Raw genomic sequence first — 20858 nt, 5'->3', positions numbered from 1 at the left:
TGCTGTTGTTAGTCATTTGTCCGAGAAATACCAGATATGTAGGCGTAGGCTGCGATATGCCGAGGCATAGCTGCTGTGGTGTGACAGATGGCAAGCTTATCTTAAAACTGGTGTTTGTTGTATCAAGGATAGTAGGTTTCTCAGTGTCTGGCAATAGAATCAGGCATCTTTTATCTAGAAAGACATTAAAAAAAAATTAATTACTGCTGGACCAATCCAAACTTGCATGGGATTCTACCACCATTCCTATGAGAAAGCATAACCACAAAGTATTCTCTCTGCTTTCACAAACAGAAACAGAAAAAAATCCCACCTGAATGTACTTTATTTGATTACTTTCATGGACACAAAAATAATGGTCATCAAAGTAAAGTCTCATTTATCTTTGATAAGATACAGATTTACTAAAGGTACTGATTTACTGAAGAATTTAGGTTCTTCTTTAAGTACCTGAACACCTTGGAAATCCAGATCGTAGCTGCTGTGTTATCAAGGGCAGTGCACACTGATGAGTCCAAACTTGCTTGTCACAAGAAAGACAGATATGCAGAATAGAGAGTACCTTTCTCTAGCAATTAAATGTTATCTCTCTTTTCTTTCAAATAGCTTTTCATATGTAAAGTTCATAGTAACAACGGGGAAAGAGGAGACAAATTTTGAAAGGATAAAAGGAGTCTATAGGGAGAAAACAATAGAAAACTACTCTCTGACAGTAAACGAAAAATAACAAAAGAAAACCCCCCATCACTTTATGTACTTAAAAAAAAAAAAATAAAATATATTAAATGGACTTGTTGCCAAGAAGAAAAAGATTAAGGCACATGCATAGGGAAGATGGTACAAGGACAAGTGTTTGCACTTAGGCCAGAGGAACTGACCTCATTGTCAAGATCTTTTCTTCCTAAATGAGCAACCCCCTACCAAAGTCAGATTCTGTTCAAATAAATGTCAGAAATAAATGTAAGTTTGAGTCTTTGTCAATTTTATGGTTACCTAGAGTAGTAAAACTCCCATGGGAAAAGTCCCAGATGGAATAAAGAATTGAGTCATTTTCAGAGTTAAAGTTTCTGTCAGGCAGTTCCATAGAAATGTGTTTACCCTGACAAGAAAATCCTTCACTACATATTCAGTCCCCTTCCTCCTAACCCTGAAGAGAAATCATTCTCTCACAGAATCTGTGACAGGACAATAATTTTCACTGAGTACTTCTGATGTGTTAAATGATCAACTGACATCACATCTCTGGATGGCAATTAAATAGGTTAGAATGAAAGGAAACTCTAGCAGTACTCCTTGCTCATATCACTAAAGCAATAAAAAGCATGTCAGTCAACCAGCTGGTCTTTGCAAACATCACTTTTTCATATATACACCATTTGCTTTCAGTATTGAGAAAGAGAAGAAAATATTTTTTTTCTTATTTTAGTAAGTTCATTTACTTTTATCTTAAACTTGTGTGAATAATTCTGTGCATTGCCCTCCCCCGCCGAATGCCAAGACTGTGTATTCCTCCAAATATATTTGCAGCAGTCAATGTAAATAAAAAGAGCTCTGTGGGGATGTCTGGGTAGAAATAATCCCTTTGGACTGAAATTCGGTTATTCCCTTTCTGCACCAGCTAAGCCTGGGGCTCTTGCAGGAAACCCTATCCCTGGGGACAGGGATCGGTACATTCTGTACCAGGGCCAAACCAGGCTTCTGCACCAATGCCAAGCCCACACAGACCTCATGGGAACAAACTTGCCCAAAGTGCTGGTAAGAATAGCCTGGGCATTGGTCAGAGCGGCTGCAGGCAGGAGTAACTCTACTCGCTGCCCAAAACAATGTGAAATGCTTTTATACCAAAGAAGTCCATCTTGTTAAAATATTCTCTTGTATATTTGTCAGATTTTTATGCTAAACTGAAGTTAAAGAATTATTTTGAATATAGTCATCATGCTAGTAATTGTTCTAAACCTCTGCATTTACAAAGATAATCCGTATAGGTACTGTGAATCCTAACTTTCTATTAAAATTAATTTTTATTTCTTTCATTATCATTCTACAATGGTTTGTTTAAAATACTAGAAGTTCTAAGTGAAGCCTGGGTCTACTATAATGTAAGCTGTAATTGCCTCTCAGGTACTTCTTTATAAATCATTTTAATAAGCAGATTTCTTCTCTCTCTGTCTTTGGAAGGGCAGACAATTTTTTTCAGCTTTGCATACTTGTGAACAAAACCAGAAATCTGTACCATAACAGGGATCATTATCAAAATCTTGCTACAACACTTTGTGGACACGTTTGCTCTTTTTCTGTGCTTTAATGTGCACCACATTTTCTAAATCTCCAGATTTGACACAACTTTGAAAAAAAGCATGGTTTGGCGTTAACATCCTGAGCCTTTGAAACTCGGGCAATATTCATCATCATGACCTTCCATGTGATCCAACACAAGGCCAGTCCTTACATTCATCCTTTTAAAAATGTGCATAATGAATAGTTTCCCTCTAGAAGGTACCTGAATCCATAAATCATATTTTACATAAATACACATAGCATGATCTGCCACTCAAATACATGCTCTGAAATAAATTTGTTACATTTACAAAACAACCCAAATCCCCTATACCTGGATACAATTGCACTGCTGAGCTGTAGGCTAAGATTTTCAGCTCATGATTTGCTCTCTTCTGAAGAAAGTGTCTTGTGCTTTCTTTATTTGTTAGCCAAATTTCAGTGTATTCTTTTGTTTCAGTGCTCCAGTATATAAATTTCTCATCTACAGTCAAGCTGCCAATTTTCTTACCTGTAGGAAAACATTGTATAGTTAAGCTTCAGAATAAACCCTGAGCAGACAATTGTACAAGAGCAGATGCGTGCTTGTATTCACAGTGAGTCAATATGGGTATCTTGGTCATACCATATCTCCAAAGACTTCCCCTGGAAAAGAGACCTCTGATATTTTCCAATAGGTCTCATGAAGCTGAGACACTTTGTTATTTCAGTTTACAAGTGTAGATTTGGAGGCTTTTTATTATCCATAATTATGAGAACTGCAATTCAATTAACAAACACCAGAAATAAAACACAGAGCAAGAGTCATCTATAGAAACTGTCATAATTTTTCCAAGATGAAAAACGACAGTGCTCTGCCATCTCCCAGGAACAATTAAGACAGCTTCTCTGGTAACAGAACAGCTTTACCAGCACTCCTCCAGAATCGAGCTGAAAACTGAGCAACCAAGATTAAGTGTTATCATTAAAAGAAGTGCAACATACATAAGTTGTCATACAAGACTCTACCTGCATGAAGTACCCTCCCCACATATTGAAGTCTGCAATGCCACTTTCAGGAATAACTTAAGATGGTATTGTATCTTTTCATTGAGCTAAACTGTAATAAGTGTATCTAATACGAAACCCTAGCAAAATAATGTGTTAATACTGTAAGTGAAATCTATTGACAAGTAGCATTTGGGGCTGTAGTGTCTCCATTTGATTTACATCTTACCAGAATACATACTTGCATCAGTAAATATCCTCACACCGTTCTTTCTCCTAGTTTGTATCAACAGGGTACACAACTAGAAACATAGAACACAAACATTTTGTCCATCTTGCCTATAGATGAATCAATTTTATAAAGAAAGTTCTTCATGAATGCTATTTTGCTGAAATGAATATTGTTTGAGGTAAGAGACAGCAAGAATTACAAACTACCTAGAAACAAAACAGAGCACTCAGACCTTGAAAACTTGGTATTTTGGCAATTCTCCAGCAGTGGCAACCATCCACATCTGAGGCCCATATTTCACCTCTTTCTCTGATAAAGAGCAGCTGGGGATTCTTGGAGTCAGACACATCTATACTCATAGGTCTTCCTAGCTCTGCTTCTGCCACGTTACAGGTGCAGTAGTTCCTCATCTGTTCTTCTGCTGATATGTATCCCAAAATGTGGTGCACGGTGTTATTCAGAATATCATAATAAAACATGCGGCTGCCATAACCAAGTTCTTCCATCCAGTACAAGCGGCTATCAAATAAAATGCATTGCTTACAGTAGAAAAACTTCAATCTGAGCAATCTGCCCTAAATGCAGTCCTGTAAGTGACTACAGCCACAAACCTCCCAAACATTTTAAACAAGGTAACTACAGCAGCATACTTGCAGAGTGATTCCAGGTGTTTAAAGGATATTTTTGAATGGAAGGTCACAATAACTGACTATTCTGGATAAAATGGTTACTGTAAAAAATTGTTGTCTGCTGCTGACTTTCATTTGCATCACTTAAATAGAAGAACCTATAAATATTTAAGTATTATTTGAAATCTTTACTCAAACACAGATATTTTTTTGAAATTAGATATGTCTGAGCTCAACTAGCAGTATAAAAGTAGAACTAATCCAGAAATTTCTGAGATTTACACAATGCAAAAGACTCATATACTATAAAAAGTCCTTTTTGGTCTTTAACTGTTGATGATTTCATTAAAATCATGTTTAAAATATGCTTTAAAAAGTTATTAGTAATATATGCCTTACCTTAAGAAAGGATATGACAACAGAGATGATACAGTTGAATTACTTTCACCCAACGGCATGTTCAAGGCTTTTAGAGATTTTATCTTGTGCTCAAGATCAATAACAAATATTTGGGTTTCATTCCATGATGTTTTCAGGGCAACAAAGAGATGTCTTGCAATCCAGTCAACTGTGATGGCTGTGGCTTTGCGCAGATAAGAATCTTTGAAAAACTTAAGAAAAAAATAAAAACATTACTAAAACTGCTTGAGAGCAGAATTTTCCCACCTGGTGCTAGGACATTATGAAATTAGATTTGTTTCCAAAACAATTTCTACTTGACCAGTAGAAGTCAAAATATAAAGAGATGCCATGGAACAAAGATTCCAATATTTTTATACAAATGAAAACTGTTGTTTCACAAATATCAATTGTTGTTTCCATGTTGCTTCCATATTCTTGAAATTAGAATGAAATTAAATTAAATTAAATTACATTTGATACAAAAAATAAATTTCTTGTATTTAATAGTGTGAATTTTAAATTAAATCTCTGTTGAAATATCTTATCAACAAAGCAGATGTCAGTAAAATCATACATGTTTAATAGGACAACTTTACCAATGGCATACTCTGGCCTATTCTAATAGCTATTGATGACAAAAATATTGAAGTCCAAATTTTATTATATTATACATATTTTTATTGTACTGCTAGAAAGGAAAATTATCCAGCTAATCTCTTTCATATTACATCTCACACGAACTGACAGTCATTAAGAAAATTGTGTCTTTCCAGTTCTGTTTTCCCCGCTGTATTTTGCCATTAAATGTGCTTTGTTCATCATGCTGCTTTTTTTCTGTTCCAAATATGCAATTTTGACATAATTAGCCCCAAAATAATGACAATAATGGCCACATATTTTCCTAGATTCTCTCAAGCAAGTGAATGAACAAAGGAATACCTGAAACTTTGAAGTAGTCTGAATATTCAGAAGAAAAACAGCATCTTCTATGATATAGTACGCTTTGTCATCATTAGCAGTATAACAGATGTCCTTTACATTTGTCTTTGCTGAAAGTTCCCATATGGTGTGATTATTGTCTATGTCAGTAAGAAACAACTTGTTGGCAGAAACAGTTATAAGAGTTGGGACAGGGAAAAGATCTGGAAGGAAAAGGGCACAACAGAATTTACAAAAAACATTCTAGACAATAGCAGTCATTCATAACGAAAGCAAGTACAAGATAAAAATAAATGATGGTCCTGCCCAAATTATATTTTGTCATATGTCACAGCAAATAAATAAAATAATGAGATGCCTTCTTGTCATCACATGTAAACTCCTAAGATTTTTTCAATGGCATTGTGGATGCTTACCTAACAAATTTAAGCCTAGTAAAAACAGATTTGCTCACTTAATTACCTTTAACAGCCCAACTAGAAATAGCCTATGATCCCTAGTAGATCTCTTACTCTCCTGGTTACCTTTCACAGCCCAATTAGAAATATTCTATGATCTCTAGCAGTATGCAGATTACAGATCAAAACCTGCTGTTCCATCCTACCCTGGGGTTGCCTAGAAAAGTTAATTTAAGATAGTTTTGAGGAAAGGTTTGAAATTCCTGAAATTTAAGCTAAAGATGAGAAATGTATTGATCATTTCACGTCAGAAGCTGTAACTATTTCCTCTGTGGTGTCTACTGTAGGGTGCCACAAATGTCACACAAAGTGTCAGAGGCTATTTATCAGATTACCAAATTCCTGTACTGTTGATTTCACCAGCTATTACACACAAACCATGAGACGGCATCTAAGTCATCCATACCTGATGAATTCCTCTCTGCTATTTCAGACAAAGGTCCTGGACCCACAGAGGTGAAGGCTTGCACCTGTGGGACAGGAGATTGTTACATATGTTAAGTAGCAGCATAAAGGATTGCATTTGAGAGCCTGTAGAGTCATAGTTAATGACAAAAACAGAACCAGATCCCCTGGCTGCTCAGCTAGGAACATATACATGTGCTCTGTTTAACCTAAGGCTGAGCTGGTCATTTCAAAGGCTACATTCAGGGTTGGACTATGGGTACGAAGAGAATTTTAAGCAATGGCCCAGAGAGTGACAATTCATGCTGCATCTTTCAATTAGAGCTCAAAGGACACCAGACAGTCTTGTCTCCTTCCCCAGGCTGGAGCAATTCCTACTGTTGGTTGATGTTGCAACCAACATGGTGTTCTCCCCCATCAGTACCTGGTCTATTACGTGCTCTCGTGCTTTTAACTTTTATTTCAAGCACACGTTCTGTGTGTTCCAAACCTTTTATCACAATGAAAACATGACCTCTTGACAAGTTTTAATATAGAAGTCTCTTTTTATGCAAGCCATGAGAGTCCTTGCATTTCTCCAGCAGTGGAACTTCTCTTGATCTGTAGCTCTGTTTTAATGGACAGTCACCCTCCACCAGCTCAGTCAAATCTGTGTTTAACTTGCAGCTTTTAGCAATGGCTTTAGGAGACCTCTGGAAAAGTTTCTTTTGGGCTTTACCAAACCTGTATAATATCGCAGCATTGTTTTTCACCTTATTTAGTGAACAATACAATACGTAGAAAGGTTAAGCCAGGTATCCAAAGGTGAGTCAGTGAATCAGCAGTTCCACAAGCAGAAACCACAAGTTCTTGCCCCAAGCCCAATACCATCTCCTAGGCAAAAACATCAGGCTGCACTGATAACATCTACTGTCTAGCATGAGATAAGCTCAGTAATTTTTCATACCTGAAACCTTACTGTGAGGCTGGGAAGCACATCCCTGAGAGAAAAGAGCATCAGGGTGGGTTCAACGTTGCTCGCGTTCCACTCTGTGAAAGTGTCAGCAGTGCCACTCTGACTCAATAGTTGATAGTAAACCCTGAACTGCGTTAATACTCCATTGTCCCTTTCAGGTCTGTCCCACCTGAACTCCACAAGGACTTTCTTATTACTTTCATGTAGCTTATTTTGTAACACATATACTCTAGGGTTTGTAGGGGCTGAAGGAACTGTAAAAAGAAAAACATAAAAAACACAGAGCAAAGTACTCCTATTAAATCACAAACTCTACATCGTGATTAACTCTTTTAGTTTTGAGCCTGAACTTTACAAGCCCAATGCTGACAGAGACAGATAGCAATTGGTGAGGTGTAAATTACAGAAGAATATCTAAAACTTCATGGTAATTCCTTTCTGTTTTTCATTGATGTGTAGGTATCTGATTTTAATTTGCGTAGCAAAAAAAGAGCTGTATAAACAGAGACAAATGCACTCCTGCACTCAGATTGAGACATATCTATTTATCCGAGTCCTGTAGGTAACAATGGAGCTGCAAGAATTTTCACAACATAGAGCATACTCAATCCCCTCCCCTATCCACTTCAAAATCTACTGCGGCTCATAAGCTTTCTCAGTGCTCCAGTCACTCAACACTATATTTTAGCTGACTTAACTTTGGCCTGCATGAGAGCAAAAATAAGCACTGAAGTCAAAAGTAAAAAGTGCATAAGATTTATTAAAAAATTAATAAATGGTTAAGATATTACATGCAGCCTTTGATGGTCATTGTAATGGATCTCAATTTCTCTTTCTTGCTCATAGTCATAGGCATGTGGTGGATATATTGTCATGCGCTTTCTGTTCCAAATTCTATTACTGCAATTGTGTGCATTTATGTGTGCAATAGATAATTGCCGAAGATACTCAGGAACATGTCCTTGCAACTCTGCCGACAGCTGACTAGCCCTGAAAGCTGCTCATTCCTCTCCAGGGTTTCACTTGCTGACATAGACCTGGTCCCAGTACCTGTTACAGGTGAGGAATGGGGTTTAAAATTCTAGTACCTCCTTCAGGGGCTCGAAGGGATACAGATGTTGCTGGTGCCTTGCCCCAGTATGTATATGGAGTGACAGTAAAATCAAAGAGTGTAAATGGTTCCAGCCGATCAACTTGGTAGGATGGCACTGTCAGGTTATGGGGATGGAGGCACCGTTCACTCTCCAAAGACTGTGAATGAAATAAAACAGAATAAAATAAAACAAAACATTTTTTTCCCTCTCAGAAAGGCCTTCAGTTTTCCAAAATTCTCCTCACCAAGATGGTCAACTAAATCAAGACAGAGCTTCTCTTCCTGTGAGTGATCGTTGTTTCACCAACTCCTGTGGCACTATAGCGACGCGTATAAATCTGTTAGCAATCTGCCCTTTGAATTTAAAGTAAAGCTTGCCAAATGTGCTAAAATTAAGTGTGGATCAAGGCTAGATTTCACATTCAGGCAAAGGCTGTGCCACTGGCAGCTCAGAGGACACTTCTGTCTCTGAGTTACTGTCAAAGGCTTTCTCACACATCTTTGAGCACTGGGAGCTCCTTGCCTGGCACTTCACACTCCAGCAGCTAGCCCAGAGCTACTGCTAAGCCCGTGTTCCTCCCAGGCTGGCCTCAGTGATCAAGAAACAGGACAGCTTGCTTTATATTTACAGTTCAGTTTGGTTGCTTGACTGATCTGTAAATGCTGGAGAAGAAACAAACTGTATTTCTGTTTAAAAATAGATACATCAGCAAGTAGATGCAGTAATACATGTAGATAATAAGGACGGATTGCATGAATATCCTCACTTGTAGAGCTTTTGATCCCACGCGGTAAAAGACAGTTCCCCATTCCACATTTGTGGAGGGACTCCAAGTGATGTGAAAACTTGAGGAATTTCCTTTAATCCTGAAGGAAGACTCTGGCACTGAATCTGGAATCACTTTTGGTGTAAAAGAAAAATTTCCTGTCCATAAAGAGAGTAAGAAATAACAATAATTTAAAGAATACGAGCAATAGGTAGACTTTTCAAACCTGACTTAAAACACTAAAGTACTATGGAAAATCCTGTAAGCTGTCATTAGATAGAAACAATGAATAACACCACCATGTATTCTTTTTAGCCATACCCATCAGCTTTTATAATTGCACATTATCCGTGTATAGCCTGATATATTTATTAATAAGCTGCTGTTGTTCTTATCTTTTGTCAAATGACTAAAGAATTTCAAGAATGAAGAATTACAGGCTGACAGTGAATACCTTTATTGAGGGGTTTAGATAAAGAAAATAATGTACCTGGCAAAGGTTTAAGTGATGTGTGAACAAGGGTAAAGGCTGCAAACTCTGCTGGTTGTGAGAAGGGAATGCTGAGGCTCTGATTGACTTCCTGAGTTGTAATGAACTGAAGACTATTAATCCAGAACAGACGACCACTGTAGTATTCCAGTGCACCCTGAGATATTTCTGAAGTACTCCATGCTGCAAATTCTGTGATGACGGCATTACCACAACTGTGAAAACACGTATGAAATTAGCAAACTGAAAACACACATGTAGACAGAACAAGATTTATGCAATGTTTGACACATCGATGTTTCTCATCATTCAAATTCTTAGTACTCATGTAGGAGGCAGGAAAACAATTCAAAATTTTTCTTTAAGTTCTCTAAAGCAGAACACTTTTCAGAATGGCACATTGCAGGAGCACCTGCAAAAAAAAGCCTTCATTCCTCTGATTTCATTAGAAAACAATTATAAAATGGCTTAATATTCTGATGCACGGATATAGAAAATTGAGTATTTTGAAAAATCTGCCCACCTTCTCTCAGCAATTCCACTGAAACAGTGGAGTCTACTTCACAGCATGAGATTCATTCTACTTTATTAGAGCAGGTCCCCAGATGAATTTGAGCCTGCTAGTTTCCTCAATAACCTTCCATTATTTATTAAACTCTGTTAACATTTTCCTCCACTGGGATCGCTGGTGATTTAATCTGTTGTTACTTCTATGTCAAAACTTACAGGCCTTTTTTGGTCCAAATTTATCTTCTGGGTAAGAGATTAAATATGTTATAAGAGGCATCATTTTGCCATCTCAGAAATGTCTTTCAGCTTAGACACGTGCTATCCAAAACAAATTTGGAAAAGCTTTGACACGCCATCAGGTCCATTAGGATGGATTACTTCTAATCTCTCTATTCTGGCATGCCAGTGACAATGATTTATGGCTGCCAATTGGTTCACAATGGAGCTGCATGTTCTAGCTAAAACTAATCAACGTATTTTGATTCTTTAAATGTTTGCCATTAACCATAGCAAGTCTAAAATCAGTCAGAAAATTCAACTGATTCCACACAAAGCTAACCTGCAACATTATGAGCACGTGTAAGTACAGATACTGTTCAATTAAGTTTAAGAAGTTTAATCTGATGCTTGGGGGAAAAAAAATGGCAGTCTCCAAAACGTAGTTTCATGAGCTACCGCTCATAATGCACTTGGCACTTACAGAACAAATTACCATTTTTCTCAAGGTCTTATTATATATTCGAGTTGACCCATAAGCATGGTTTTGTTTTGTGGTTTGTTTTTTTTAAAACTTTGCCTTTCAGGAATAATACAGCCATTTAATGCTCAGGATAATCAAGAGGAAAGCCTGCTGAGTACTGATTACTCAGGTGAGAAAGTGGTGTCAGTTCAAGTCCTAAGCTCCATGCAAGATGAACAAGTTACAGCTCTAGGCACTTGAAAACTGTCAAGTGTTGTAAATGCCAAGATAAAATAGACAATAAATGGTGATTATTTCCTAAAGCTAAGTCTAAAAATTGATGAGCTGACCTCAGTTCAGTTGAGCTTCCATACTGTGTTTCTTTCACTGTAAAAAAAACCCTGTTAACAACCATCTCAACATATAGCTTGCCATCAGCTAGCTGTGATCATTAGCTCTTCTTTTTGTTTATTGTTAAATTAGTAACTAGTGTGCCCAGCATTGGACAAAATTTGTTTTTAAAGAGTATCACAAAAACTAGAAAATACAGACTTTCTTACCTCTGCTACACATTTACTTACCCTTCTTTGCAAAGAGAAACTTTGTATAGGTTTAGGCATAGACTATCTTGCACAAGCCAGTAAAGAAAACCATAGGTGAGATCCAAAGTTAAACCAACCACCTAAGAAAAAAAAGTCCAAATGGCAATTTGAACACACCCTCACTTCTGAGGTAAAAGCCCTTAGGCATAACTGTTGTACTCATGCATCATGAGTAGCTCCTTATTGGCAAAAATAGCATTACTACCATGAATGTTTATTCTAACACAAAAAGAGGTAGCACTAGAAAATAATCAGGTCCTTGGTGGACACCTATTTATAGCAGCTGATGTTTTCTAGATAGCATTTTATGAGCACCTGTCGCAGTGTTCATCCCTGGAGTATCTGAGTACTTCAGATATGATGGCAATAGTGTATCAAGTGATTAGTGGAACTACCTATCAAAATTTCCAGAACACCTCTGGTATTTTAACATTCTTTGTCTGAAACAGGTGGTTGATATCCAGTCTGAAATTCAGAATCACCTTTTGAAAGGAGTATTTCAGATCTTTTGTCTTTGTCTTCTGTGCATTGATTTTTTTCCTATGCTTGGATTTTATGCATACAATATTTAATGTGTTGCATTCTTTATGGAAAATACATGCAAAAATTTTATTGATGTATTTGGTTAAACAGGAAATTTAAATATTTACATTTTGGTAAATAAATTATTATTAAATAAAGAGGGGAGGGGGGGAATGAAACAGTCTTCCTGTTCATTACTTCAATATTTCATCATCATTTATACTAGGAGCAAGATTTTTTGTTTTTTTAATAGGATCTAATATTCAAAATAGAACTTTTGAAAATTCTTGCTTTTGCAGTAAACAACAGATTCAATACCATATGCAACAATAATAGAAATCAGACATCTAATAATCTGTTCTGTGAATAACAAAGAATTTGCTTCCACAAATTAGTCTGCTAAATGTTATCAAGTTCAGTCTATGTCATATCATTAGCACAGCTTACAAGTTGTTAGGGGCCTCTCTGAACATGTTTTACAGCAGCTTTCAAACTTCTCATCCAAACACTAGTTGTAGCTATTCTTTTATAAGCTTAAATTTCCATTATGGATGTAAGTGGAGCAGCCTTTTTTTTTTTTTTAACTCTTCATTAATAAACTGCAGAAGATGATGACAGGAAAGCAAGTGCCATATCACTTAGTTGTCTGTTGGTCCTTATGTAATCACATTCTTGACATATTTCTGTTGACATTGTATGTCAGAAAATCAAGGTTTGAATGACTGCTCCTGTAGGTTTTCCTGTTAAAAATATCTCACACTATATATATGCCCGAGTGCATACTTAGTCAACCATGTTATATTTTATCCCATTTAGCTATTCTCCCTCTCATGCTCTACACCAAATTTCATCTTCCTGGATCTACCTTGATTTTTTAAATGTTTGGCTCTTCTTTCTTTGCCCCACTTTTTTTCTGCAACTATCACGTTTTCCCATAGACATGCCCATCTTCTTTCTCCTGATCCCTGTATCCCTATAAATAAAAGGCAAAGAAATATTTGTACTATTCATCTTCAGGAGCTAGGCAGTAATTTAACACCTCCCTTCTGTTATGCTTCAAAAATAGACAAACTTTTTCTATTTCATGAGAGGTATTAGTCTCTGGACACGATATGTAGTTGTAATCATGCAATGTAACTCAACATCATAAGACGCAACATAAACTTAGCTACTTGAAATACCCTTGACTAGAAATATTAAGAGACCACACCTACAGGGTCCTGGCCCCTCCTGCATATAACGCACTTTGCTGCTTCCCTATAAATTACTTTTGTCCCAGACATATTGTACAGTATAAACATCTTACTAAGTGCTTTGGAAATTGTGTGCCAGATCCTAACCTGGAATAAATCAGAATAGCTCTGCCAAAATCAATCAAGCTATGCCAATACATACCAGCTAAGTTAAACAACTGATTGGAAAATAAAATAATTGTCATAAAAGGATCTAGTTCCTGTCAAAGAAACTAGACATTCAAAGCTCTGCCTTCATATTTGTGTAGGAAACCTGTCACCTCCATAGTAGTCTCTTCTATTCCTATCACTCAGATTTCTAGCTAAAAGGAGATACTGTTATATACTGCTGAGGATCCTGTACTGACCAGCTGAACAGCAATTCTTTATTAGAAAAACAGCTAGTAAATACCAGTAAGAACCAGTTAGGTAGAGAATATGCCCTAACTATTGGATAACAACAATTAACTACTACATCTGTGTTTTAATATTGAGGTAAGAGGTACTCTTTTCAGGATGAAGGACTCCATTGTGCAAGGAAGATATATATTTAGTACTTGTGCAAACATATATTTGCATCTTTATATGGGACAATAATGACCAGCTCGATAATTCCACCATTAAAGAATGTTGTACTGCCCCTTTTCTTCTCATGGGTTTATTTTGGGTTTTATCTTAATAAACAAACACCTGTCAGCTATAACTGGTCATTTCTCAATCTAGACATTTTTACTTGGCTTTTTTCCTGTATGCATCACAGCAGGAGGCTGAGTTTAGGAAGTTGATGCATAGATTAGGGGCAGCAGAGAAGCAGGAGAGGAGATGTTTGTTTGTAGGAGGTGTGAATGAGTGGATGGTTGAAGGCTGGTATCACTGACATAGAGAAAGGTGCAGAAAAAAAATGACAGGAGCAGACAAGCAGTCTTATTGCTGCCAAGGTTCTTGAAAACAAGAACAAGAAATTTGAGGTTAGCATGAGGCAATTCAGAGAAACAGGTAGTGAATCAAAAGAGTAGGGCAAGGAAGGTGATGTTCGCCGCTTAGAATAAACTGCAAATTGTCAGTCCTTTGCAACAGATCACCCAGAAGATATGTGATAACTGTAAGCGTGCCGTTGAGCTTGGACAGCATATATCTTCCCATAAAGACAGTCCAGAGAGAGGTGTCCACAGACAGTCCACAGCCAGCTTCCACAGAGAGGTGTGAGGCTAGTACTGGAAGATAGTGACCCTTTGCAGCACAGACATTTCTCTCTACATGTGACAAAAGTTTTTCAGTTCTGCTGTATTTAGGTTTACAAGTATAGCAGGTGCCACACCAGAACCAGCTTTCCCTCTCCTTCCCAAACCCTCATGAATGTGAGAAACACCTGTGAGATTAGCTGGCCTTTCCAAATGTTAATTGCCTTTCAGAGACTAAACCAGGCCTGGCTTTTTTTAGAATCAAACACCAGCCTCTTTTTCTTTGGGAAAGGAGATTGAAATGTTCTGGGGAATGATACAAAGCTAACCAAGAGACATAGATCTCTAGAGTTTAGAAAGGGTCTTTAATAGAGAACTTGGCTTCAGGTAAAATGGGAGCACAAATTGTACAACAGATGGAATAAAAACAAAGGCTTCTTTAGCAAGAGCTGTGTTTTAAAGAAAGCTGTTGTAGCAAATAATATATCTGAGTTGACCTCTTCTGTGGCAGTCAACCTATGCCTCACTCCAGTACTCGGGACAGAGGGTAAAACTCCACACAGGCTACGGTTTGAGCTGAGGAGCATTCAGCTTTTCTTTGAGAGAGACTCCATAGAGCAAAAGAAGTGCAATAGATGGCACGGTCCCTCAGCCTGACCTGCTCAGGACACAGCCTGGAAAATGTTCAAAGGTTCATTGGCTCTGCATTCCCAATCACACTGACTCCTGGAGTCCTCCAGTCCCTGTTCTGGTAGTAAGGGGTTCTCTTGCCGGGGAACTGGGTCATCCATCACTTTTCTCCCAGCTACATGAGGAGGGAAGGGGAAGGGGAAGGGAAGGGAAGGGAAGGGAAGGGAAGGGAAGGGAAGGGAAGGGAAGGGAAGGAAGGGAAGGGAAGGGAAGGGAAGGGAAGGGAAGGGAAGGGAAGGGAAGGGAAGGGAAGGGAAGGGAAGGGCATATGCAGCTGCTGAGACCCTCACAGGTCTTTTCATGAGATGAATACTCAGACTCAGAGTTCCTTCGCTGCATAGGCAACACTGAATCCCACCTAGCAAGAATGAGAACAAGTCCCTGATATGGTAAATCCCACATGGTGGCAGAGGCAGGATGGGGTTGGTGAAGGCCACAATGATCTACGAGGAGCCAGCAGTGAAGCAAAGCCTTAAGAGACTTGATAGGACATCAGAGAGGAGCGCGTGGAGAAGAAAGGCATGGGAGAGGTCAGCAGAGATACAGAGTTTGTCTGTGAGGACCTCACAGCACATCAAAAAGCCTCAAGGTAGGGAACAAGAGTTAATAGGCTCCCACATATTGCAGGGGCTTTGGTGAGCTATAGGTGGGAATGGCATCTGTATTTCCCTTCTACCAGCCTATCCCTGCATGGGACCCATTGTCCACCCTAACACAACCAAAACAACAACCCACCATCCCTTTTTTCCCCCTATACCATCCACTATATTTATTTGCTCTTGCAAGAAGCCCCTTTCCTTCTCTCTGAGGAGCTGCTCTGCTCTGCAGCAGACTCTTTTCAGCCTTCTGGAGCCCCCCAGTAGCCTGGAGCAAAGTAAGAGGGGCCAAGCTGGGGCCAGGCCTGCATCTGACTCGGGCAAGGGAGAAAGAGAAGATGGGGAAGGCAAGGAGCAAGTTGGGGATGGAAAGCCTCAAAGATTCCCAAAGCACAGGACTTGCTGTTCTTGCCACCACATGAGGGACAGGATCAGGCAGGATGGGGACCATCAGGGGCAGATCTGGCACCCTCACCAGTGCTGCGGCAGCAGAAGCAGCAACAAGCTGTGCCAGGCTGTGACAGGGGCCAGCTGCACTGAGCGCAAGTATTGCACCAGCCGCTGGGCCCCCTCTCTCATCAGCACAGGCAAAGCCTGTCTCTGCAGCAGCACCTCTGCAGCCTGAAGTGCAACTCCAGTGTCCCTGGCAAGCATCTAGCCCCAAAACTGACCCTGTCAGGACCTGCGAGCTGGGGAACACCACAAAGGAGGCATATGCTATGGAGCTCTGGCTCCATATTTTGATGGGAAAGCCAGAACTGACCATTAGACTTAAGTCATTTGGGGAAAGCGAGTACCTTTCATATATGGGAAGGAGCAGCATTACAACCATAAGGACATCTTTAACGTCACATTTTGTTACAAGGGTATGACTTTAGAATTATGGGCAAAAGTTTTGGTACAGCTATTACATGATTTAATTCTCACCCTGTTCTTAAAATGATATAACAATATTGCAAGAAAGGCATATTATTCTTCTGGTCATAACACATGATGAACACTGACTATAGTCTAGAGATCTAATCACTAGAACACCCACCCACACCCACCCCCCCAAAAAAAAAAAAAAATCAGTCACCTGTTTACCAGAAAACTGTAGCTGCTCTTGTAATATAAGATACTCCTCTCCATTCAGTCTTGCGCTCTCCACTGAATACAGTGTGGCCCAGTACAAATAGCCATTTACCGAATCCACGACTAGATCCTTCACTAGGAATACAACATGAGCCACAACATCCATATGGCCTCCCACCAGTGATTTTCTGTAGATCTAGGAACAAAAGAATTGCTTTTAGTATCACACCTAAATCACCAGCCATGATCAATTGAGTATACGTAAGTGACTTTTCCACAGCTGTTTATCAGAAGCTTATGCAAGCCTTAGGTTTTTAAAGCATAAACCTTTTGCATTCAAAGTATAAGGATGAAGAATAAGGCAAAATTATTAGCTAATGTTTGCCAGAAAGTGACAAAAGAAAAAGATGAAATACCTCTTCCTCTTGGCTTTCCCAGTTTTGGCAGCCTTCTGTCTGACAGAGTTTCTCACCCACTTCATATTCACTATTCACAAGTGTAAATGAGGGTGCAAGGAAGTGTGAAATCTGGCCTCCTAGCTCCAGTTTTTAAAACAGCTTCTGAATTTGCAGTTACAATAAATGAAAGGCATAATTTGACAGCACTGCATAAATTAGCACTGCAATGTTGAAGTCAGATACCTTTTAAATAATTCACATGTCAATGTTCCTGATATGAGAGTGTACAAAGGGCAATTGTAATTATTTTTTTATCTGCAGTGATCTGCAAAATATCACAGTACAGAGGTCAATCATTAAAATCTCTGTGTAAACAAATCATGTCAAATTTAATTAAAATAAAGTCCATCTACTTCTTAGCTGAGATCAACTTGGCAACCTCCATTTTCACTATCTTCATTTATTTTTACAATGTTGAATTCAACAAAACTGTTGATAGCATGTTTGATTTGCCTGTTTTGCACCTGGAATTCAGTATCCTGCATTAGTGAATATTAGTGAACATTTTATCCCAAACTTTTGTATAACTCTGGAAAATCACACAAGGGAAGAAAGGCCTCCTTGTTCTACACTGTAATAGCAAAGGTCCAAACGCATCTCAAGTTGCAAGAAGTAAGGATTATTTTCCCAAATACTGTTTTACAGTCTTTCTTGTTGGCTTTAGGGTTTTTTTTCCTTTTAAGAAGTGCAACTATACTTACTGTATTTGCTTTGCCAGCCCAGTACAAGCATTGGCTCAACCAATCAAAGGCCAACATCCTTGCATTTCTGATGTCAGATACGTAAGTTTTCTCAGTGGTACCCTGTCTTTTGTTCAATGACCAGATCTGAACTTCCCCCATGGAATTAATCCAATAAAGAGTGTCATTATACCAGTCAAGGTCTTGAAGAAAAAAGAGAAGATATTAAGCATTTCACAAACACATAAAAAAACAAACAAACATTTTTTTTTTAAAGAATAAAAAGTAGCCAGATACTTCAGTTTTTTAAAAATCAGTACAAACGAACAGTTAGGCTCAGTTAACATGAAGATAGATACTTCCTTATAAGAATACAATGTACATATATAGTACATATATAGCCCTGATGATTATAAATGTATGACATATATTGGGACGCTGGAGGCAGAACTATTTAGTTCAGAGAGTTCATTTTAGCTCTGCTGTAACTGTGGTGATGTCAGTAGGGCTTCACTAAGGATTAATTTGTTCCATAAAACAGAAGGAAGAGGATGGACACAAAGGCTTGGCTCAGTGAAACTGCTTCGCTGCACTGCATTCAAGTCTAGACTGCTGCAATGAAAGCTCTTGTCTTTCAGTTCTGTTGATTAAATTTATGGAGAGTTAATAAATGCCAACAAGTCTGTAGCAGTAGCATGCAGTTTGTTGAGTATTTACCTGAAATATTTCTTATATGAGGATAGAGGAGTTCTCCTGGCCCATAGCTATCCAACCGCTGCTTCCAGAGCCCTTCAGTCCCCACTGCCAACACATATGGTTCTTCTTCAGCTGATAAAGAAAGAAAACTGCAGTTGTGCACACCAACAAGCAATTGATGTATAATATTTGTATTTCAATAGCAGGGGTTCCTGTTTCTGGAAAGTTACAGAAGCACAGCTAAAACTGCCCCTGCCCTAAGGAATAATGGACAAAGAAGAAAGGCATGAAACTATCATAATTTGAGAAACTCAGAGATTCAGGGCAGGTTTAGATCCAGAACAATAAGGCAATTTGGAACCCTATTAGATGCTTAAAAACCACTGTGGGTTTGGACCCAGCCTTACCAAAGTCAGGCAAAAGTCACCCTTAATCTCAAGTGCCAGTCCAGTGCCTTAAGTTGAAAGCTATTTTCCCCTCAGACATAGGTTATTATGGGTGAACTAGGTTTCAAAAACCATCCCAAAATATCTACAAATCTCGGACATTGTGTGCACATCCATTTCCCCCATTATCTATGCTCAAACCAAGGATTTTCAGCTTTTAGTGAGCCTGCACTTTCCCATAAACTGTCATTAACCCCCAAGGCACGGCTCAAACCACTTCATCATAGAAAGTGCTTTACAGAGCACAGGAAAGGAATAACACCTCTCATACCTGTTCATTTCATAGTGTATAAAATAATGTGTTTGAAAGTGTATTTGCATTAGAAAAATGTATATAAGTAGTGACAATAAATACATAATATATAATACTATTATTTTAGCTTGAGAATCTTATTACTTTAACTAAGTCAAATTTACTTATTCTGTATTCTTTAATGTTTCTAAGACAATTCTTTTTGTGCCCCTCATTTTGCAGCCTTTGCCCAAAGCCTGGGCCTCATCAGCTGGAAAACTGTATGCATAACTCATTCTTCATTTCTCCTGGGTGACAAAGCATTTCTCACCTTCTTCTAAAGTTGTGCCTCTAAACGACTCTGACCACGGCCCTTCACCAGCAGGAGACACGGCTCTGACTGACACTTCATATGCTGTGAAGCTGGCCAGCTCCTTCACCGTAAACCTAGTGTCATTAATGTTTGAGACAACCCATTCCTCCTCAGATGGATGCTGAGATGACACTTTCACATCATAGGTCCAGTTCTGCCAAGCAGATAGACCTGTGAGACACAAACAATCATGTTATTACAGAGTAGACGGCTGCAAAAGATGATACGCGTTCTTTGAGAAAACTGTATGTTGGAGACTCCTTTCAAAAATGCCAGTATCAGGGGAATTAGGAAAGGGATAAATTAAAAATTTACGCTCTCCGACTCTGGGACCGACCAAGAGTAGTGGTTCAATCCCCCATGAAGAATGAAGTTGGAAGAACCAAAATTTTCCCCAATCAGGTAATTTCCTGCTGTTCAAAGACACATGCACAGGGGATAGAGGCGATAGCACAGTCACTGATCAAAAGTCATTACATATCTGGCATGCATTTTCTGTGTGATATCAGCAACCAACGTTACTGCTAGTCTATACCATACTTAAGATGGAGCCTTGCTTAAAATCCCTTGTAGATGACAAATGAATTACCAATATAAATTTGTATTAATTTAGCCAGACAATTTAGCTATTTTACTGGCAAATCTTGGGTTAAACTTTTCCAAACTGAGGTAATTCCACATCTTCCAGCAGAATCAGCTATTGAAGTCACCAAAGCCCAGCATCAGGAAAAGGGAAACCAGGAAGTTATTCCTCTAGAAAGAAAAGAAGTGGACTTTCAGGAAGAAACAGCTGAACTTACTGGTTCCAATAGCGTGTTCAGGTGGTCTCCAGTTGATCACAGCTTGGTCCAATCCAAATAGCACCGTGACAAGCCGAGGAGGAGTTGGTAAAGGAAAAGGCTGAGTTGATGCCCCATAGAAAAGCAAGTTGCCAAAGCCAAAGTACTCTGGATATGCCAGATTGCAATCCACAACATACTCATTGAAACTAGAACTCCCCACTGGAGAGACCTCCTCGTGGAAAACTGCCCGGCCATCTGTGACAGTAAATGTGTTATCCTCATAAACAAAGCTCTCCATGTCACTCAGTGGCACATGTGACCGCAGTGTGTGAAATTCTGAACCATCAAGAAAACCTGACACAAAGGCCTGTTCTGTGGTGTTGAAGAAAATAAGTCTCTTAGATTGGAAGTTGATCATGAAGTCTTTCAGCGCCCTGGATTTCACTACCGGTGAAGCTGTGGAGGCAGTGC

At 38.7% G+C, this 20858-nt stretch overlaps 1 protein-coding gene across 1 annotated transcript in view; it reads right to left on the bottom strand.

Moving 5' to 3' along the window:
* ROS1 (ROS proto-oncogene 1 , receptor tyrosine kinase) overlaps window positions 1-20858 on the bottom strand; it is a 75131-nt gene that overhangs the window by 37822 nt on the left and 16451 nt on the right. The window contains 17 exon segments of the mRNA XM_009325691.1: window positions 1-3; window positions 5-174; window positions 2612-2788; window positions 3729-4015; window positions 4525-4736; window positions 5467-5669; window positions 6331-6394; window positions 7276-7538; window positions 8373-8535; window positions 9124-9302; window positions 9635-9849; window positions 11405-11505; window positions 16725-16916; window positions 17880-18061; window positions 18576-18686; window positions 19564-19776; window positions 20406-20850. The exon segment at window positions 1-3 is cut by the window's left edge and continues 51 nt beyond it. Coding sequence (XP_009323966.1) covers window positions 1-3; window positions 5-174; window positions 2612-2788; window positions 3729-4015; window positions 4525-4736; window positions 5467-5669; window positions 6331-6394; window positions 7276-7538; window positions 8373-8535; window positions 9124-9302; window positions 9635-9849; window positions 11405-11505; window positions 16725-16916; window positions 17880-18061; window positions 18576-18686; window positions 19564-19776; window positions 20406-20850 — 3180 coding nt within the window.

This window comes from Pygoscelis adeliae, unplaced genomic scaffold (genome assembly GCF_000699105.1).
Source record: "Pygoscelis adeliae isolate BGI_AS28 unplaced genomic scaffold, ASM69910v1 Scaffold54, whole genome shotgun sequence".
NCBI lineage: Eukaryota > Metazoa > Chordata > Aves > Sphenisciformes > Spheniscidae > Pygoscelis > Pygoscelis adeliae.
This window is presented reverse-complemented; position numbering and strand designations above follow the sequence as displayed.